This window comes from Rhamphochromis longiceps, linkage group LG9 (genome assembly GCF_057381845.1).
Source record: "Rhamphochromis longiceps isolate RC_006_pf linkage group LG9, R_longiceps_female_GT1.1, whole genome shotgun sequence".
Lineage (NCBI taxonomy): Eukaryota > Metazoa > Chordata > Actinopteri > Cichliformes > Cichlidae > Rhamphochromis > Rhamphochromis longiceps.
The window spans coordinates 35,153,174-35,173,510 of NC_140565.1; the positions used below are offsets into that span (position 1 = coordinate 35,153,174).

The window sequence follows — 20,337 nt, forward strand, 5'->3', positions numbered from 1 at the left end:
ATGCTGAAGAAACAAGTCCATGGTAATGGTAAAATGGTAAATGGCCTGTATTAGTATAGCGCTTTACTTAGTCCCCAAGGACCCCAAAGCGCTTTACACTACATTCAGTCATCCAGCCATTCACACACTGGTGATGGTAAGCTGCATTGTAGCCACAGCTGCCCTGGGGAGCACTGACAGAGGCGCCCCAGGGCAGTTAAATTTGATGTCAGAAAGCCATCAAATTTAACTGAACTGCACCAATTCTGTCAAGAGGAGTGGTCCAAGATTCAACCAGAAGCTTGTGGATGGCTACCAAAAGTGCCTAATTGAAGTGAAAATGGCTAAGGGACATGTAACTAAATATTAACACTGCTGTTGCACATTTTTGACCCAGCAGATGTGATCACTTTTCATGTTAACCCAAAATAAAGTCATGCTGCTGCACTGAAAAGAGCTCCTTGGTGTTCTTCCAGCAGGAGTTGGGCCTGGGCATCCCTGCAGAGACTGCATCCCCCATGACCTTGATAAGTGGTAGAAGATAAATAGGTGGCTAGATGTGGAAAAAAAGAAAGATTAAATTAAATATTGTAATACATAAAACTATAAATCTACTGCTTATTTGTTTGTTTGTGTGGCTTTATTTTGAACATGTTGAAATAATACAAGAACATCAAAGAAAAGAAAAAACACAATTAACCACAACAGAAAAAAAGCAAAACAGAATAATCCTAATAAATAATGTGGAGAAGCATGAGCCTGTGTAACCCCCCATCTTTTTTCTTTTTGTACCAATAATCATCACCCTTTTCTTCCTGTTTACATCGTATCCAATCATAAATCCTTTCTTTACATGTTTACATCGTGCGCCAGGAGGTAAACATATTTATGGATCTCTGTAACCAGTATGATCCTTATGGCCCTTATTATTTGTTATATGGACAATGATGATAGTGAGCATTTCTAAGTACTGGCCCAAACCTCTGCACAATAATTCATATAAAGTGAAAGCAGAATGTGTTTTGCTTTACTCAATATTGAAATGTTTCTTGGAACTGTGTTATGTATGTTTTATATGAGATTTCCATCTTATTTTATCATCTATTTTTGTTATCATCTATTATATCCATCTATACCAAGGAACCTATGCTGAACTCTTTCAATTTCCACAGCATCTATGTGAGTCTGCACTTTAGTTGGACAATTCCCAAACAGGATGATCCTTATCGCCCAGAAAAAACAAATATTTGTGAATCAGATACTTTACAAATAACTAAATAAATACTGAATCCTTATGGATCAAGTACAGAACCTCCAGGAACACCACAAGCATGATGAGGAATATTCTCCCAACTTTCAAATTGTTTCCTGTCCCTTAAATACTTTTACAATCAGATGTAAAATTATTTACATCTGATTGTAAAATTAGATGTAAATAATCCATCCCATATTGTTTAATAGTGATTATTAATTACGATTTCATGGTTGATTTTTTCTTAAATGCTTTTTGAAGATTTAGGAATAATCCAGCCACAAGCTGTTTCTGATCTACTTAATAATAATTAAGTGGAATTTTCACAACTTGACAAACCAGTATTTTTTTTCATTCAGAACTTTATTCAAATGGTGAGTAAATTTCCTCAACAGCCTTACGAGATGACGAACCACACTTATTAAACAAAAATCTTGAGAGAAAAAGTCAGAGAAGTAAAATAATAATAATACTTTTCATTTTTTTTCAGTCCCCTACAAAAGGTTAAGTCTTATCTTCTTTACAAATTCTGAGTAGCAAAACAAGAAAGGTTCACAAATAATACAATTTCTGACAGCTAAACCACAATGCTGTTGTCTGAGGCAATAATTATTATGGAGACTCACGCTTGCATCACCCTTAGCAATGTTCAAATGTTGCTAAAATCCAAAGGAAGTGTTGACAAAGAACATAAAGGTAAACTAAAACTAAATTAAAAGTATGCAACTAAAACTTTTATAACCACCCAGAGGAAGTGTATTAAACATATGCAAATACTCCATTTCCACTGACTGGCAGTTGCTGGTTTGAAAAATTCTAGCACTGGTAAATTTTTTCAGACTGTTTCCAGTTTGAACAGTTTTATCTAATAAGAACTTGTGTGAATCTAACCAAACCAAAACATTCTGTCTAAACGTTCACTGACTGAGCTAATGGAACATGAAACATTAACAAAGGCCCAAGTGTTTCTTTCATTTAGGCTTAAGTCCCCTTACAGTCCTGGAGGTAATTTAATTTGCTTATTTAACCTCTTAAGCCCCAAGGGGGTTTCTGAGCTTCCTGCTCGAAAATGTAATGCCCAAATTTAATTATTATATTATTTCTCGGCAATTACAAACTCTGTCCTTACAATCTTGGTATCAAAATAAAGCTAACACTTGGGAAATTTCATCAGAGGTGTAAATATTGAAGCAGATATTACTGTGTCAAAGTTACTGAGACTGGAACACAGAAAAAGTAAGTAGATTTTATCCTCGCCTAATTATATTTTTTTAATTTTTAGCATTTGAAAAATATGCCTCAGATCACATTTGGTTCCAGAAATTCAGTAACCAACATATAAACATCATCTGTGCAAAGATTCATGTTTCTAGAGTGAAACAGTGAAAAATTACAGCCCTGTCAAGACATGAATATCCAGACATTGTACAAAAATGTCCAATTTTGGCACACAATTGGACACCATGCCAGTTGATTTTTTTTAGGTTTTAAAGAGCAGAAATTAACAAATTTTATTAACAGGCCTAAAAATGCTTTTTTTAAAAAAATTTTTTTTGAAGAATTAACCACACATTTACATGGCAATGGCCCTTTTCTGCAGCGCGCCTGGAGCGTTTGATTGGCCTCTGGTCCTTTAAACTCTGAGGGGCTGTAACTTCGGTTTCTTTTGGTCAATTTGCGTGATTGACACCTCTTTTTAATCGTTTGAGCCAATAGATTCACAGTAACGATGCCACGTTCACGCCACTTCAACCAATCAGACGTTGTGATGCCAAAACCCACGTGGGCCCAAATTTACAGCATGTGGCGTCTGTTCAGTCACGTGTCTGTAGGTGGGTCTAAAATGGAGGTTGTTGACGGAAAACTGCTCTGATGCGGCTAGGTAGGTATGGTAACTACTGTTCACATGGCTACCGGCTACAATAACAGAGGAAATCGGGACGGTAAGCCAATTTTTGTCTTAGCGCAATTGCGCTGCTGTGTGTTTTTGTGGTCTTCTTTTACGGCTCATTCAGTGAATTTTGGTCTGATCGTGGTGAAACTTGGTGTGTGGAGTCAGTGATAGCCCTGGAAGCTAACCAGCCTATCTCTAGCTGGTTACACGAAGTCTGAAGAATTTCTGGTTCGGTTTTGTTTGTTTAGCGGACTTCTGCGCATTTACGTAACTGCTCGTTTAATCACGGCTTGTTTTTGGTGTGTTTGGTGGTTGTAGAAATGGTTTTTATGACATTTTAGCTGAGATTCTGAGGTTTCTGTGGATACCACACATGTCTGGACTTATATTTCTCAACCCGCGTTATAACCGATTAAACGTGATCTCCTCCTTTTTGCCCCCGGTACCGGGGGTGTGGGGCTTAAGTGGTTAACAATATTTCTTTTTATCATTTCAATCTCTAAACCACTTTTTTACTCTACATTTTTACTGGTTTTCTCAGGGCCTATAGAGAAACTAGCACCACTGCACAACAGACCAATAAGGTCATAAAACAATGGATAATCTAATGTACCACTTTGTTGTACTGCTACCGAACTTTAAAGGTACTGAAAGTTAAGACAGTACACAAAACGTGACACTAACTGAAATCTCAGGAATCTATATCTATTCTGTGCAGCCTGATCTCGAGGGTTTTAAGTCTGAGACCATAAGTCTGGCTAGATGCTTCGAGGCACTTCCTTTTATCCAGTGAAGGAAATGATTTCTGCTCAGCATGTTTGACCTGATGTTTCCACAGACCTCGCGATGAAGCAAATATTTTTGGGCACTGGTAACAATAAAACTGCTTATTTGCAATGTGGCTGCGCTTGTGAATGGTGTAGGAATTGTGAGTCCTGAAACTCTTGTCGCACTGGTCACAGTCATACTGTTGCTCTTTGTCGTGAACATGTGCATGTCGTGCGCGCATAGATGCTGAAATAAAGGATTTGTCACAGTGTTTGCACTTAAAAGGTTTCTCCCCAGTGTGGGTACGTTCGTGGTACTCAAATGAAGACAGGGAGTTGAATATCTTTCCACAAACTTCACAAGGAATTATTATCTCTTTGGTGTGGATGAGGTGATGTATGCGGTAAGATCTTGAATGTCTGAAGCTTTTCCCACACTCGTCACAGGAGTATGGTCTTTCTCCAGTGTGCCCACGTTCATGAAGCGTGCGATGACCTGAGGATGTGAAACTTTTCTCACAATGTCGACACTTGAATGGTTTCTCCCCTGTGTGAATTCGTTTGTGTCTTCGGAGATTACCTGCGTTGGTGAATGATGACTCACAGACATCACAGACATGACCTTTAACCCCACTGTGGACAATTTTGTGGCATTTTAATAGACCCAGTGTTGGGAAGCCTTTCCCACATTCTTTGCAATAGTTCAGTTTGTGTCCAGTGTGCATGTTCTGGTGTCTTCTTAAGGTTAACAGCTGGCTGAAAGTGTTTCCACACTGGACGCAGCGGTATGGTTTATTGCCACAATGCTGACAGCGTCGAGGATTTGAGCCATATGTGCTGCTCCATTTCTGAAACAATTACCAAAGGTTATAAGGAAAACAATCTTGGGTTTATAAATTACAGTGAATAATGAGCTAACAAAAAGCTGCATAATCAGTTACAGTCTGAGATCTGAGGTATTTACTTCTCACATCTAACACACTGACTCCGCACTTACTGTCTAATGTCTAAAATACTTAAAACAATATGATATGAAAAAAAAGATTTCAGAAAACATTTCTTGAAATCCATTCCAAATACCTGACAGTGATGGCACTTAATTGGTTTCTTTCCTTTGTGAATCTGTCGATGGTGCCACAGAGAGCTGGAACTTTTAAAACGCATACCACACTGGTCACATTTGACTGGTCTCTCCCCAGTGTGGTCTCGTTTGTGGATTATAAGGCTGCGATAATGGCTGTAAGCCTTCCCACACTGTTCACAGCGATGCGGTTTCTCCCCTGTGTGTGTAACTTTGTGGGCTTCTAGTCCAGAATACAAAGGAAAACATCTACCACATACTTCACAGCAGTACAGATCCTCTCCCGTGTGCATTCGTCTGTGTCTTTTCAGGGTCACTTTCTGGCTGAAGTTTTTTCCACAAAGGTCACAGTGATATGGCTTGAGTCCAGAGTGGGTATGCTGATGGAGAGTTAAGACTTGCTTGGAGGAAAAAGCTTTCCCACACTTATCACACTTGTATGGTTTCACTCCAGTATGCCTGTGTTGATGATTTTTTAAGTTACTCTTGCTGACAAAAGCCTTTCCACACAGCTCACAGCTGTGTGCCTTCACTCCACTGTGAACGAGCTCATGCCTCTTCAGGTATGCCAAATGAGCAAACTCCTTCCCACATTCATCACAGGAATGTAGTTTCACTCCAGAGTGGGCAACTAGGTGCACTGCTAAGCTACGTTTTTTGGCATAAGCTCTTTCACACTGGGTACACTTGTATGGTTTTTCTCCAGTGTGAGTGCGTAGATGAATTTTGAGGTTGCCGGACTGTGTGAATCCTTTCTCACACTTATCACAGCGGTATACTTTATCACCAAAGTGAACTCGCTGGTGCCTTCTGAGCTCAGCTGATGAAGTGAAAGCTTCCTCGCACTGGTCACAAGAGTAACGCTTCTCCCTTGTATGAAGTTTACTGTGTTTCTTTAGATTTCCTTTCAAGAGGAAAGCTTTTCCACATATCTCACACAGGTACTGTTTCACATTTTCATGTATTTTCTTATGTGTTTTGAGGCTGGCTGTCCAACAGAAAGCTTTTCCACACTGGTCACAGGAATGTTGTTTTTTCCCAGCATGGCTGTTCTGGTGTTCTCTGAGACTATTTTGTTTTGTGAATCCTTTCCCACACTCATCACACCAGAACCTTTTTTCTCCAGTGTGAGCTCTCTTATGTACCTTCAGGTAGTTGAGTATACTGAAGGACTTGCCACACTCCTCACAGGTGTACGGCTTCTCTCCAGTGTGGATGCGCAGGTGTCTTTTCAAGGCTGCTATATGATTAAATGACTTTCCACACTGGCCACAGGAGTACGGTCTCCTTCCAGTGTGGGTGTTCTGGTGTTCTTTTAAAGCACATAAAACTGGGAAAGCTTTCTCACATTGATCACAGGGATATGGTTTTTCTCCAGTGTGGGTGCGCTTGTGTACCGTGAGGGCAGATGTGTGACGAAAAGTCTTTTGACACTGGTCACAGCTGAAGGGTTTTTCTCCAGTGTGAATACGTGTGTGAATTCTTAGAGCTGCTGCTGTGATAAAAGCCTTTTCACAGTGCTCACAGTTGAAGGGTTTCACTCCAGAGTGGATGCGTTGGTGGTTTCTGAGCCGTTTTGCAGTGGGAAAAGCCTTTCCACATTCTTCGCAGGGGTGTGATTTGTCTTTGTTTGTTGCTGGGGAAGCCTTATCATCCTGAGATCGCTGAGTTCTCACTTTGCTTTGTCTTTTACATTTCTGGAACAACAAACAGATGCAGATTTATTTTTTGTTTGTTTGTTTTCTGTTCTCATGCTGTCCTCCCATAGGAGCCCAGCATGAGCAGAGGTCTCTTTTATCACTCTTGGACTTTCTCATTGTATTGTACATTTCTGTGTTTTTCCGTAATACTACTGATCTCTGATCTGTCTCCCCATGTGATGTCTGTGTTGTGTATGTAAGGTCGGGGGGGGGGGGGCATTTCACTGCAGGGCAACTTGCATGTGGCGAATAAAGTTCTGATTGATTGATTGAGGAGTAGAGACAGTGAGTGCAAAGTATTCATAGTCAACCTTAAACCACATTGTTCTCTCATGAGAAAAAGGTGAGACCCATCTTTGTGACATTTTGTGTGATTAGGGCTGGGCCACATCATACAGTTCATGATGATACCATTATAATGTTGGGCAATGATAAGAAAATGAAATATCGCAATAGAATATGGGTAAAACGCGGATGCGCAGTGCCTTTGTTTTCATACACACATTGCGGAAAAAGCATGGTGGCAACGGAGAATGAGAAGAGCGAAACCGGATCGTTAAATGAAACAGATGAACCACAATTTGTTTGTAAAAATGGTGCAACTTCAGTGGTGTGGAACTGGTTTGGCTTTCATCCGTCAGATACACACCAAAGCACTATTTTTGGTAGAACAAGCGGGCCGTCATTATTACCGAACCGATTTTATGTGCACGGCCCTCAAAAATCTGTCAAAAAATGTTTTAGTACGACTTTGCTGAGCTACGAAGCCGCACCGCTTGATGGATTGTCGGAGCATTACGGCTATCGTAGGCGGAGCCTCGCGGAGTGATACGTACTGTGCTTCAACATAATGCTACTGTATTGTGTGTGTATAAGCTCTTTTTAAGTTTTGTGGATATTATACATGGTTATGCTGAGGATATGTCGGCCAGTTTCCACTGGAAACGCCTTTTGGTTAAACTGTCAGCGAGGAATTTACACTGTTACATTTTTATATAACTTTAATTCACATAAAACAGCTGCTTGTTTAAGTGAAAATACATAGATGGGTTTGTTTGTTTTTTTGCACTAATAAAGTTGAGTTGTAAAGTATTTTGTCTAGTGTCAATTATATCGTCAGTTATATCGTTATCGCAAATTTTCAAATGTATATCGTGATAAATATCTTTGGTCATATCGCCCTGCTCTACTTGTAAATCAAATATGTAGTTGTGAACTGAGTTTTGTAACCATGTAAACCAAAATATCTGAACATTTTATGTTTGTGCATCTGCAGATGAGAATTTGTGTGTTTGTAAAAAATATTTACACGAGTTACAATTTTTTTTGTTAAGGCCTGGTTACAGCAAAAAACTACGTGTAAAACTCTGCGCTCAGGTTTCCTGGCTGTGTGTGAGTTTCAACTTACAAGTAGGGGTGGGCGATAGAAACGATATACGATAGAAACAATATAAATTTGGCCAACGATAGAGATTTTGACTATATCGCTCTATCGCGATAGCGCATGTTGATGATGTCATCAAGCTGCGCCTGTTTTGGTCTAAAGCATCGCAGCGGCTGCTGTCATATGTCACTGTATGATAATACAACCATTATCATCTGCAAATTATGCCAGGCGACAGTCATAGCAAAGAGATGAAGCACTTTTATCGAGTGGAAGAGAAGTTGGCGTTCATCCTCCAGCTTCATTGTGCTAATGTTATGCTAACATAGCTGTGTCGCTAGCAATCATGTAGCACAACATTATATATCAGGTAGTCAGACTTCAGTAACCCCTCAAAGGCCACTGCTGTTTAGTTTTCTGTCTTCATTTATGTTGGAAGTGATAGCAGAGCTGTACGTTTGAATTAGTTTCAAAAATCTCTTAGAACATGTCATGTTTAGGTGTAAACTAGCGAGCTAACTTCCTGTTAACTTCTATCTCTGTTAAATTTAATAAATTCTGTTTTCATGGATGCATCGATGTAAAACTTAATTGTTACACCCGATAAAGCAGCAACGCTGATGATTTAATTAAAGATGAAAGAATTTAGACCGTTTTTAACTCTTAGTATTCGTTTGACTTTGGGACCTGAAGTTGACGGAGTTTTGGACCCAGATTACTCCGCGAAGCTTTTCACTACGGCAGCCATAATGCTCTGACAATCCATCAAGCTGTGCAGCTTACCAAAGTTGTACTAAAACATTTTTTAACAGATTTCTGCACGCAGAAATCGGTTCGAGGTCAGTAAGCACAACCAGAATTCATACATAAGGCACACTCTCGATTTTTGAGAAAATTAAAGGATTTTTAGTGTGGAAAATACGTTATACAGAAGAAAAGAATATATCACGATATATATCGTTACCGCACATGCTTCAAATTATATCACCTTATGAATTTTAGGCCATATCGCCCAGCCCTACTTACAAGTGCAAAGTTTTACTCAATCTTTGGGTTTGGCTGTCGGAGGGGTGCTTTACTGAGCCTCGGGTCCTGGAAGGGTAATGCAGTTTGAGGCTGGAGGATCTCTATATAAATATCCCGTAGGGGTCATACAAGCTAGGTCCCTTAACTGTAGCTGTTGAAAGGATAAAGTTGTGGTATGTCAGTGGTCAGAAATACCTTTACTACGTTAGTATTACTTAAACACAAAGTCAGGACTGACCAGGGACCATTGCTGTGAGTCACAGTGCGCAGCATAAAGGCCCATTCACAACAGATGTGGTGTCACTGCACTCACTTGGGGTCATATTTTTGCAGCAGCTCTACGTGTACTAGATGCACCTGCTCCTTGTCATTTCAAAACACGTATATTTCTGACGTTATATCCTCTACAACAGTTTCTGTTGTATTATGTTCAAATGTTCAATAGGAAACAACTCATTCATAATGAAAGAAAGCTTTGTAACTATCCCGGCTAGTGAAGAGTGTCCTTTCCACAACACTTCCTTCCCCCTGAGGTCCACAGAGCTGTTGAAAAGGCTCTGGAGGTCTCTGTGCAAGCACATAAACCTGTGACACACTAATCACCGAACTCAGACACGCACAGACTGTTGTCCTTCGTTGTGATGAAGGACCTGAAGCTCAGTAAAACACCCCTCCGACAGCCAAACTCATCTGCTCTCTGATTGGATTGTAAAATTTGTAAATTTACTCATAAGTTGAAACTCACACACAGTCAGGGAAGCTAAGCACAGAGGTTTTTGCTTTGTATCTGTAAGCAGACAAAGAAATGTGTAACGTGTGCAAATTTGGATTTAGCTGTTATTTGTAGCCATCACGTCGCACAGACACACACACTGTTTATGATGAAACAGGGAGCTGCGCTCCATCAAAATCTATCATCAACAGTTTTGTGTCAGAGCACATCACTGACACCGAGGTGCACTCCTCACCTTCTTTGAAGAGCCCATTGTTCCTCTGCAGCGGCTGAAGGAGGATCGAGCTCCTCTTCCTCAGATCGTCTTCATCCCACCATCACATCAGCCTCCGTCTGTGTTTTCAGATTTCGACTCCACCCTTTATCTCGTAGATTCAGGATTCAATCCTAAACGTAAACATGACATAAAAGTCTGTAGATGATAAAGAACGTGTTCGTCACTGACTCTGAACACGCGTGAGTAGAAACGCACTCCTTCATCTCAGGTGAAACTATTGAGGAACAAACACGCGTTTATCATGACTCTGGTTTTACTGGCCCATCAACACAGTTTATAAACTGGTATATGTCACCTTGTTGCTTTGTCTGTAAGTGGTCATGTGATTGACCACGACTCCTTTATCCTTCCTCAGTCAAACAGCAGCACTCATGTGATTCTTTTGCCCCCTGAGCTCCAGGTGTGGTGCTAGACAGTCAACGCCGTTATTCCCATCACTGGTACTGTGACTGCGCTTTTACGAGATTTTAATGGTCTTCTTTTAACCGTCGACTCGGGTTGCTCTGTGTTTTAGTCCTTTTAGGTTTGACTCCTGCCTTTGGGATCTAATTTTAGGAAATACAACATTCCCTTTCACTGTTATGCTGATGAAATCAAAATTTACTTCCCCTTGAAACTGGACGTCTCAGTCCCAGTGCAGCCTTTAACTGTTTACATGATGTTAAAGACTGGTCAACACAGAGTTTTCTTACACTAAATGAAAATAAAACTGAAGTGTCGGTTTTTGGAACTCACGCCTCTTTGAACAAGTTAGCCGATACCCTCGGTCCTCTAGCTTCTCATCTTTCTCTCACTGTAAGGAGTGGTTTTAGATATCTCCTTTAAATTAGAGAAGCAAGTGTCCACAGATGTGACAACAAGTTTTTATCAGTTATGTGAAATTGCCAAAGCTAAGCCTGATCTTCCCCCAGGAGACCTACAAACACTTATTCATGCCTTCATCACTGCAGTTCCCTCTGTTTGGGTCTCCAACACTCTCCATCGCTTGCAGTTATGCTGCTGCACGTCTTTTAACAGGTCTTAGAATGTATGAACACATCACTCCAGTTTTAGCAAACTTACACTGGCTCCCTGTAAAGTATCATATTGATTTTAAGATTCTTTTACTTAATTTTAAAGTTTTAAATAATATGGCACCCAGTTATTTAAACGAACTCCTCAACATGTACGACCCCAAAAGAGCACCCAGATCGTCCAGCCAGATTCAGTCTTTTAAATCACGTCTTAAAACTCACTTTTTACTTTGCTTTTAATTCAAGTTCAGTTTGAGTACCATCAGGCCTGTTTGGTGTTTTTAATGTTAATTTATTGTCATTTATCTGTATTTGTTTCTCTATTGTTTTTTCTTGTTCTTAACCTGTTGTGAAGCACTTTGGTTAACTCTGTTCCTTTTAAATGTGCTATACAAACACATTTTGAATTGAACTGAATCAACCTGGGGATGTGAGCTGCTTTATAAAAATCACCTGAAGAAGAATCTGTTGCGCACACATGAGGAAGTTTCTCCATAAAAGCAGGTAAAACCGTCTCTTTGCAGGTGAAATTTGAAAAAAAGGTTAAAGGCAATGAAATGGCAAATATCAGATCCACACAAAACTGTTCTCTGCACTACAATGTGATGCAATATGATTTACTCAAGTACCTTACTGAAGTAAACTTTGAATGTACTTGTTAATATGCAAACATTGTACTTTAAAGTTTTACTTCCTTCTTATTTTACAGATGTTCTACATGATGCTGCAGCAGAGGGGAATTCATTCAAACCATCTGCAGCTGCAACATTAAAATGAATAATATTATTATCGCAGATAAACCGTGTTTAATGAGTACGTCACGTCGACACTTAAACTTTGACTGCGAGTCTAAATTCGTGTTTTCAGGCTGTGGTGGAGACACTTTCGTGTGGCGCAGTGGGCTCGCGTTGTCTCCACCAGCCCGTCTCACACGTGTCAGCTTCAGGTATGCAGCTGCCTCCGCACGCGCCTAATGAGCGTCCGGGACATAGCGGGCTAACCTCAGGCGCAAACGCGGTGGTTTCCTCCGGACGAGCTCAGGCCACAAACCCGGGCTGGAAGTCTTGGGTAGGCTGGACGGTTGAGCTGAAGCGGATCTTCAATTTTTATCCTTCTTTTTCTGCAGCTGCTTCTTCTTCTTGTCTGACTGTACTTCCGTTGTTCCACCACCTCCGATCCGCATCATCGCCACCTGCTGGTCTGGAGTGCGAAGCAATAAACGAGCCTCCGTGAGCTATGGAGGGCCTCACTTGCCAAAATAAGTCAAATTATTACATCATTTAACAATTAATTAAACACATGTCATTAACTAATTAAAAATGGAAGTAATTAAGTAGCTAATTAATTAAAGTATAATTAATTAATTAAATTATTTTTCTTTGAAGTTTGTAAAATATTTTGTTTGCAATTTCAGAATCAGCATACTTTAAGGAAAATGATGTGAGTTACAGTTGCTCCAGTACAGTAACAGTAAGAAAAACAGGCTAGACTATTTAACCATATAATATGTTACAGATTTAAGAAATAGCACAATATATACACAAATCACTCCATAATGGGATTGACAGAGGTGGTTATAAATACATATCAAGAATACTGGCAGCAATATTACTGAGTAGAAAGAGGGTGTGCAAAAAAAGGGTGTAACTATTGCAGTGTTTACAGTGTGTTAGATGGAGGAGTTGTACAGGGAGACGGCCACAGGCAGGAATGATTTCCTGTGTTGGTCAGTGGTGCTTTTGGGTCATCTCGGTCTCCCACTGAACGTGCTCCTGTGGCTACCCAGTACGTCATGGAGTGGGTGGGAGGTATTGCCCAGTATTGTCTTAATCTTGGACAACATCCACCTCTCAGACACCACCCTAACAGAGTCCAGCTCCATCGCCACAACATTACTGGCCTTGTGGATCAGTTTATTTAGTCTGTTGGCATCTGCGACCCTCAACCTGCTGCCCCAGCATGCAACAGCGTCGTAGATGTCACTGGCCACAACTGACTCCTGATTGACTGATTGATATGAGCCAGCAGCCTTTGAACAGCTGCAGTTAGGAGGATGTTTTCTTGCAGAGTTTTCTTCTAGGATGTGGAAAAAGCCTGATGGTACAACAACAGAAGTCTGGCTTCTTTGATACTGAGGAAAGAATTTCATTGTCCTCCAAATTTATCTTCTGAACATCTTCAAACTCTGTTTCGATGTGTCCAGCTGAAGAATAGTGGTTGAACAAAACAAGCCTTTAACCAGTGTTTATGTGTGCATCGGCTCATAAGTTCTGCTGCATGTCTGACACTTGTAAGACAGACAAACATTCATCCTCATGGATGTCTCAGAACTGTGGGAAGAAGCCCGGGTTCGTGTAGAGAAGCCACATAGGGACACGGATGGACTGATGTGACCACTGCACCACTTATTTCTTTCTTTTTTCCCCACTGCAGGACAGAAATCATTCATTCTTGGGGAGCATGGCCAGACTTTAGGCTGGAATTGATGCACTGTAGAGCTGCACCTGTTTATGATAGGCAGAACTATTAGTGTACTATTAAAAGTTAAATAAAGGTTCTCTTTACTCAGCTGCAGCGATAGGGCTCAGTGTTCTTCTGTGTTTGTCTCCATCTAGTGGACAATCACATTTACTACATGCCAGCTTGCTCCCCCACCTTCAATAAAACAATTGTTGTATTATTAACTGGGTCTGTTTATATTTTGCAATAAGAGGTGAACTAAGAGTTTCCGGTGACTGACTGTGAGGCGTTTTAGCATCACAAACAGGAGAAACGTTTTTGTGCCATCCCAGCAGAGGTGGTGGGTTTCTGAGTTTTGTGGAGACTTCTGGTGCATTTGTTTTTTCATTTCTGCTCCCTCAGCGTAGTTTGTCTGCACCACTTGTTTCATTTATAACCCTAAATCAATAATAGAACATTACTTCAGCTCTGAGTGGGCTATTTATATAGACCATAAAATAAATAATCAAACAACAAGAAATTGTTTCCTAAAAGTTAATGAAAGTATTTTATTTACTTCATCGCGTTTCCGTTCTTATGATCTAATTTAAAACCTGCTTTATTCAATGTTAACTTTAAACCGTAACAACGCTATCAATAAAGGTTATTAAAACCCCCATTAGCTGTGTCCCTCCGCCCCGATGTTTAAAACTCCTCTCCCTCTTCTGCCACGTTTTTGCTCCTCTCCAGAGGGAGGAACGACACTGGGAAGCAGCGCAGGAATCTGATTGGTGAGAAAACACAAGAACCCGCCTGTTGCCCCACCCACACACTCATTAGGCAGCTCTGATTTGTGAACTACTAAGCCAATCACGGTTACCATGGACGTTGGCTTTGCTGGTATCCAAGTGAGGACGTGATTTTTGGTGAACGCGTCGCTCCATCGCACAGAGCGGAGAGCAGAAAGCAAACAGGAGCTTTCACCGCGACAACCACGGCCAGGTTAGAGAGTCACCTCATCGCTGCTTGACTGAAACAAACATCGGATACTTTACGAAGCAATGGCGCAGAGAAAGAATCCCAGAAACCACTCAAAAAAAGGTACGTACCCTTTATCTGACTGGGTTCTCCCGCCTGTGTCTCTAATTCAGACTTCCGTTTAACATTCTGCAGTTTATAGCTATTTTCAGTCTTTGGAAAGGATCGCGTGTAGTACATCAAAAGCGAGAATATATTTTTAATCCATAAGATTAGTTCTTCGATTCGGCTAATACACTGATACAAAATATAACGTAGACTCCTACTTTCGGAGGTAGATCTCCCGTGGTTCCAACAGCGAAAAGTGCGCACTGCCTGGCGTCCTGAAGCGTCATTAACATGCTGTTAAATATCTAATTATAATAAACGCATCACAATTGCTGTATTTTACTGAAGCCGAGTGGAGAAGTGGTTTTTAAATATTCCCGCAGATGTCGTATTTTATGTTTATAACTTGTAGCGCCGTCTCTAAACAAATGCATATTCGACTGGAAGAATTTTCAATGGAGTCTGGTTGGATGTTCTCGCGATACAAGAGAGCGGGACTGGTTTCGCCCCTTTCTCTGCTAGCGCTGCTAAATGATCACAATAAAGCAGACTCCCAGTTTAACCTCCCTGATAAATCCCGGCATGCTCTGTGTGATTATAGCTTCATTGCCCATCGGTAACATGAAAGTGGCCGTGGAAACGACGCTAAGCTAACCTAGCCCCCATCAATAACAGCCTGCTAACGGCAGCTAACTTTCTCCCAGGCAGCAGCGAGGGGTTCATGTTATCTCTGTTATCTGTGCGGGAGTTTACTGGCCCCGCTCATTATTTACACATTTATAAGCCCGATATAAACCGGGTTATTCCTCACTGCAATCTGTAATTAATTTAAAGGGCAAAAACACATGAATCATGCTTTCACTGACATTCCTGAGACAGTCTGAGGTCTTTACACAGGGTCCCCAAAAGCCTGAAATACAAACACATATAATTTCACATCAAAGATAAATGTTGGGTGTTACAAAGTGCTCACTGCTGCTGCTGTCACATTTTAGCTTTTAAACATTCAACAGTGTTACCTCCACGTTTCTCTCACACATGCTTTCCATTTGTAACAACACATGCAAACATCTGTTCGATCAGGTGAGAGCAAGAATAACACCCGTTTGACATCCGTGACTGTGTGCACACACAACTCTGACACGCACACACAGATATAAACACACACACACACACACACACACACACACACACACACACACACACACACACACACACACACACACACACACAGTGACGAGTGATGGATCGTAAGGTTCTTATCACATAAAAGCAGAACTGGCTGTAATGAGGTACTCTAAGACCAGAGCAGCCTCTTCATGGTTGTTAATACAAACAGGAAGTTTGCTTTTTTTTCACAAACCATGAAGAGTGCGCCCCCCCCCCCCCCCCCCCCCCCACACACACACACACACACACACGTGTTATTAGAGCCTCTTTATTTTTCATGTGTCCAAATGCCCAAACATCATGTGTAACCCTCCATGCTGGTGTGAGCTTGTAAACCTGTGATATGAGCACTGGGAATAATTTTCCGACCACTATGAGGAAATCTTGGCTGAATATGAAAGCACCTGGAACAGCTGGCTTTTGATGTACTTGTTCAGCTGCTGTTTAAAAGGTGGCTGGAGACCACAAACAAAATCGTTGTGATTTCCAATCAGCTTCCAGTGTTGTTGCTAAGGAGACGGACCACTCACAGTCAGCTGCTGTCTTCAGAGTGACTTTGGTGGGTCGAGGTGGAGATAAAAGGGTAATACAGCTCAGTCGCTCTGCTATCAGTTCATTAGAATCAAGTTGGCAATTCCAGAAGTTGCTTCACAAAGAATGATACAGTTGCTGAAGGGCAGCAGCTTTACTGTAAAACTACACAGGTTGGTTTTTATACAGGCAGCCGAGTCAGCGCTGGAAAGATAAGCTGTGCTCATCAGTGCACCACTATCACACTTGTTCTCTTAGTCTGCAAGATTACACTATTGTGCTGTTTCCATTTCGTTGTATATTCAGTACCAGTAGGCGCTTCGAGTCACGAGCGCCAAACGCAGTGATGTGATTGGTCAGGTCTGTTTATTAAATATGAAAAATCGAGCACGATCCAAAAAACTGAAGTGCCTCAAATTCGTCCTATTAAATTACGCTGTTGGCGATGCATTAAGAGCAGGAAAATATCTTTAACACATGAAATTATTTGACCCATTTTATGCGTTTGGTGCATAAAGACCTCGAGAGTAAACGTTGTCAGCCTGAGTCGGACCGTACATTGACCTCTGACCTCTGGTCGTCCGGAGCCTGAACCTGTGGGTCATACCTGCTGATACCGTCGTTACTCTTGTGTTTGAACCATCGCGAGCGCTTGAACTGCCGTTTGTGTTCTCGGATCTCGTCTTTAAAACAGGTCATCCAAAAATATTTGTATTCAGGGGGAAAACGCGCTCTGCTTGCAAAACTGCCACACTTATGGGGGTGTTATCCACCATTAACACCCACTTCACTCAGAGCCCCAACAATCATTGGTTCCCTGCTGTGGTTCAGGACCAGTACAGCACCTTGGTTTTTCTGGCGTGGCCGTACTACCTGCTGATTATTTCTGAAACGCCGCAACAGCTGAGAGAGTCCAGAAATGCCGGTGTCAAGGTTATGCAGGGGCTATTCTGTCCTCTCTGGCATCTCTCAGCCAGCGTCGCAGGGTTTGTCAGCTCTAATAATAGTGTGGATCAGGTTCAGCAGCCCGTCACAATCCCTGTGCTGCTGGGAGGAAGAGGAGGAGGAGCTCCTTCACTCTTTGTCTTTGCTCGGAGACGCTGAGAGTCGCTGAAGCTTTTTGACGATCGTTCGTTTAGAGTCTTTGTTCTTTCGGATTGTTTTTGTCTCCTTCTGTCACTTCGTTGAGTTCCTCCTCGAACTTTTAAAGCTGCTTGTTTTCTTCAAGCACGCCGTCACCTGGTTGAGAAGACTCCGATAGTTTTGGTGCGTTAATCTTCGGTCTGTGACGTCTTCAGGTTTTGTCCTGCAGGTCAGTTTCATCTTGTGCGTGAAGGAGCTTCACTTTCTGTTTTTAATGTTTTTGATGCTGGTTTAGTGTGGTGCTTCCACCCATGGAGCGATACCGCCACTACGGCACCTCCTACACCTCCTCTCCTGGTGCAGCTCATGTAGAGGAGATCCACGCCGAGGAGGAGGAGGTGGAGGAGGTGATGTACACTGAAGAGGAGGTGGAGCCGCTGTTAGAGGATGAAACGCAGCCTCTGCTGCAGGAGACAGGTAGGACTGAGGCATGCATGAGGTTTGGTTCAGTTTAGGTTTGGCTCTCACCTGGTCGGGTTTGGCTCGTTTAGGAGGCGTGAAGCGGGAGGAGGAAGTGACACGTGCACAGAAGGAAGTGCAGCCTGTTGTCCAGGAGACAGGTAGGACAGGCATGGACTGGCCCGGTTTGGAACACTTCTTAGGTCAGAGTTTCGTGTGGTTTCACCTCGTATGGTATGCAGCATGCTTTTAACACAAACTCGGCTACATCCTGTGGCAGCTTTTCACAATAAAAGCTGCCAAGATGAACCCTGGTGATGCTGTGAAGGCTTGTGGTGATTTTGGTGTGAAGCGAATGTGTCTCGGCATCAGTTTGTTGGCGTCGGTATTCAGATTACACGTCATTGTGTCTAATCCAAAATCTTTTAACATCAGGTTTAGGTTTAAGCAGACTTTTCACCGGAGCAACGCTGTTTCTCTGTAGGCTTCCAGCAGGTACAGTGATAATGTTTTTATAGGAATCGTACAATCGCAGTTGTTGCATCGCCCTGATTTTCAGTTACACTTTGATGAAGGTTACGGTGCAGGGTGGGAGGTCGCTGCGCAGCTGTGGATTGAATTTCCATCCAAAGTGTAAATTCCCAGTAACTCAGACAAAGTACTTGAAACCCAAAGTGACCAAAGTTTGCTTGAGTTTCTCGGGTTTGTGGGACATCAGGTCAGCAGTGATGAAGACTATTTACTGGGTTTACTGGGCTGTAAAGTCCACGTTCCCACCCTGAGAGAGGTGTGTGAGGGTCGTGAGTAAATGTCCATGCCTTACTTGGATACAGGAAGCTGCTGTTTGCTGTGCTGTAGCAGTGCTTGGTTACACAAAGGGGGTTTGTGTCTCCGGCTGGAATTGAACCAGCAATCATTTACTTGAACCCGCAGCAGGGTGTCCCACTGGGGGCGCCGTGGCTGCTTCGATGACTTTGGCTCCGTCCACACTCGCCCGGATAAGTTTGAAAATGTCTGAAAGCGCTCCGCGTCCACACTGGCGCTTTCAGTCGTTTTCACAGAGTTGTGCGTCCACATTGAAACAACTGAAGCGCTTACGGTCCAGTCCTGCACATGCGTGAAACACAAGAAGCTTCATTTCTGTCTGCCGTTTATTAGTTTCCGGCTCTTTGTAACGTCGCGTCAGAATGTCGAGGGAAAGCACCGAGTTATTTAAACGGACTCACAATGAGGTGGAGTTGTTGCTGCGAGTAACACAAAAGTACAAAGTTGCAAAAGCGAGTGAGAATGAAAGAATTTGAGGAAAAGCTCTCTGGAGCATCTACAGACTGATATTAATCTTTAATAAGGCTGTCAAACACCTGCTGTATAACGCCCTCCGCTATCTTAGTTTCATTGGTCACATGACTGCATCACATGACTAAAATGTGTCATCGTTTTTGAAAAGGCTCGGGGTTCGCTGTCCACACCGCAATGCGAAAACTGGGTTTTCAAATGTGTCCGCTTTGGAGAACGTTTCCAAAGGTTTCTGCAAACGGCGTCTCAGTGTGGACGGGAGGCCAAAAAGATGCGTTTTCAAACCAAAGCGTATTCGTGTGGACGTAGCCTCAGTGCGGACGTAGCCTCAGTGCGGACGTAGCCTCAGTGTGGACGTAACCTCAGTGTGGACGTAGCCTCAGTGTGGACGCAGCCTCAGTGCGGACGTAGCCTCAGTGTGGACGTAGCCTCAGTGCGGACGTAGCCTTAGTGTGGACGTAACCTCAGTGTGGACGTAGCCTCAGTGTGGACGCAGCCTCAGTGTGGACGTAGCCTCAGTGCGGACGTAGCCTTAGTGTGGACGTAACCTCAGTGTGGACGTAACCTTAGTGTGGACGTAACCTTAGTGTGGACGTAGCCTCAGTGCGGACGTAGCCTCAGTGCGGACGTAACCTTAGTGTGGACGTAGCCTCAGTGTGGACGTAACCTCAGTGTGGACGTAACCTTAGTGTGGACGTAGCCTTAGTGTGGACGTAACCTTAGTGTGGACGTAACCTCAGTGTGGACGTAGCCTCAGTGTGGACGTAGCCTCAGTGTGGACGCAGCCTTAGATAACCGTAACCTTTGCTCTTTAAACTCTAAAGCTAGTTCTTCGTCCTGGTGTCTGAACCAGGTGAAACTCACAGCACCTTAGCTGTGACCCACAAACACTGCCGGGTGTTTATCAGCCACATCAGGACCGAGGTGATGCTTTTTCCATCACTGCTGTCATTACGTGCTGCTTTCTACAGTCTTTAGTGCTTTTAGAGACACTTGAGGTGTTTTAACCGCACACGTGTTGAACGCAGCCTCGGGCTATTTCAGGAGTGCTCTTAGTGACATTTTCACGCAGTGCAAAAGCAGACAGCTGTTCTTTATCTGCAGCCTGTTCAGTCCTGAAACAGCTGTTGTCATCTCTCTCTCTGTCGGGGTCATATTGACTCGGTG

At 42.5% G+C, this 20,337-nt stretch overlaps 2 protein-coding genes across 18 annotated transcripts in view; one reads left to right on the forward strand and one right to left on the reverse strand.

The window, feature by feature from the left end:
• Positions 1-604: 604 nt before the first annotated feature.
• LOC146662771 (uncharacterized) lies at positions 605-12,272 on the reverse strand. Its single transcript, XM_085419331.1, has 4 exons — positions 12,108-12,272; positions 10,052-10,203; positions 4,973-6,670; positions 605-4,740 (listed from the first exon to the last, which is right to left on the reverse strand). Exons 2-4 carry the CDS (start codon positions 10,067-10,069, stop codon positions 3,817-3,819), a joined length of 2,640 nt encoding a protein of 879 aa, XP_085275457.1. The 5' UTR covers positions 10,070-10,203; positions 12,108-12,272; the 3' UTR covers positions 605-3,816.
• A 2,026-nt stretch (positions 12,273-14,298) lies between these two features.
• Positions 14,299-20,337, forward strand: part of unm_hu7910 (un-named hu7910) — a 63,478-nt gene continuing 57,439 nt past the window's right edge. For 2 of the 17 annotated variants that reach the window (XM_085419413.1, XM_085419414.1), the window contains exons 1-3: positions 16,963-17,598; positions 17,711-17,892; positions 17,967-18,035. In XM_085419413.1, coding sequence (XP_085275539.1) covers positions 17,727-17,892; positions 17,967-18,035 — 235 coding nt within the window. In that variant the 5' untranslated portion in view covers positions 16,963-17,598; positions 17,711-17,726. Of the gene's footprint in view, positions 14,647-16,960; positions 17,599-17,710; positions 17,893-17,966; positions 18,036-20,337 lie in introns of those variants that run through there. The other 15 variants (XM_085419416.1, XM_085419417.1, XM_085419423.1 and 12 more) reach the window with 11 other exon arrangements.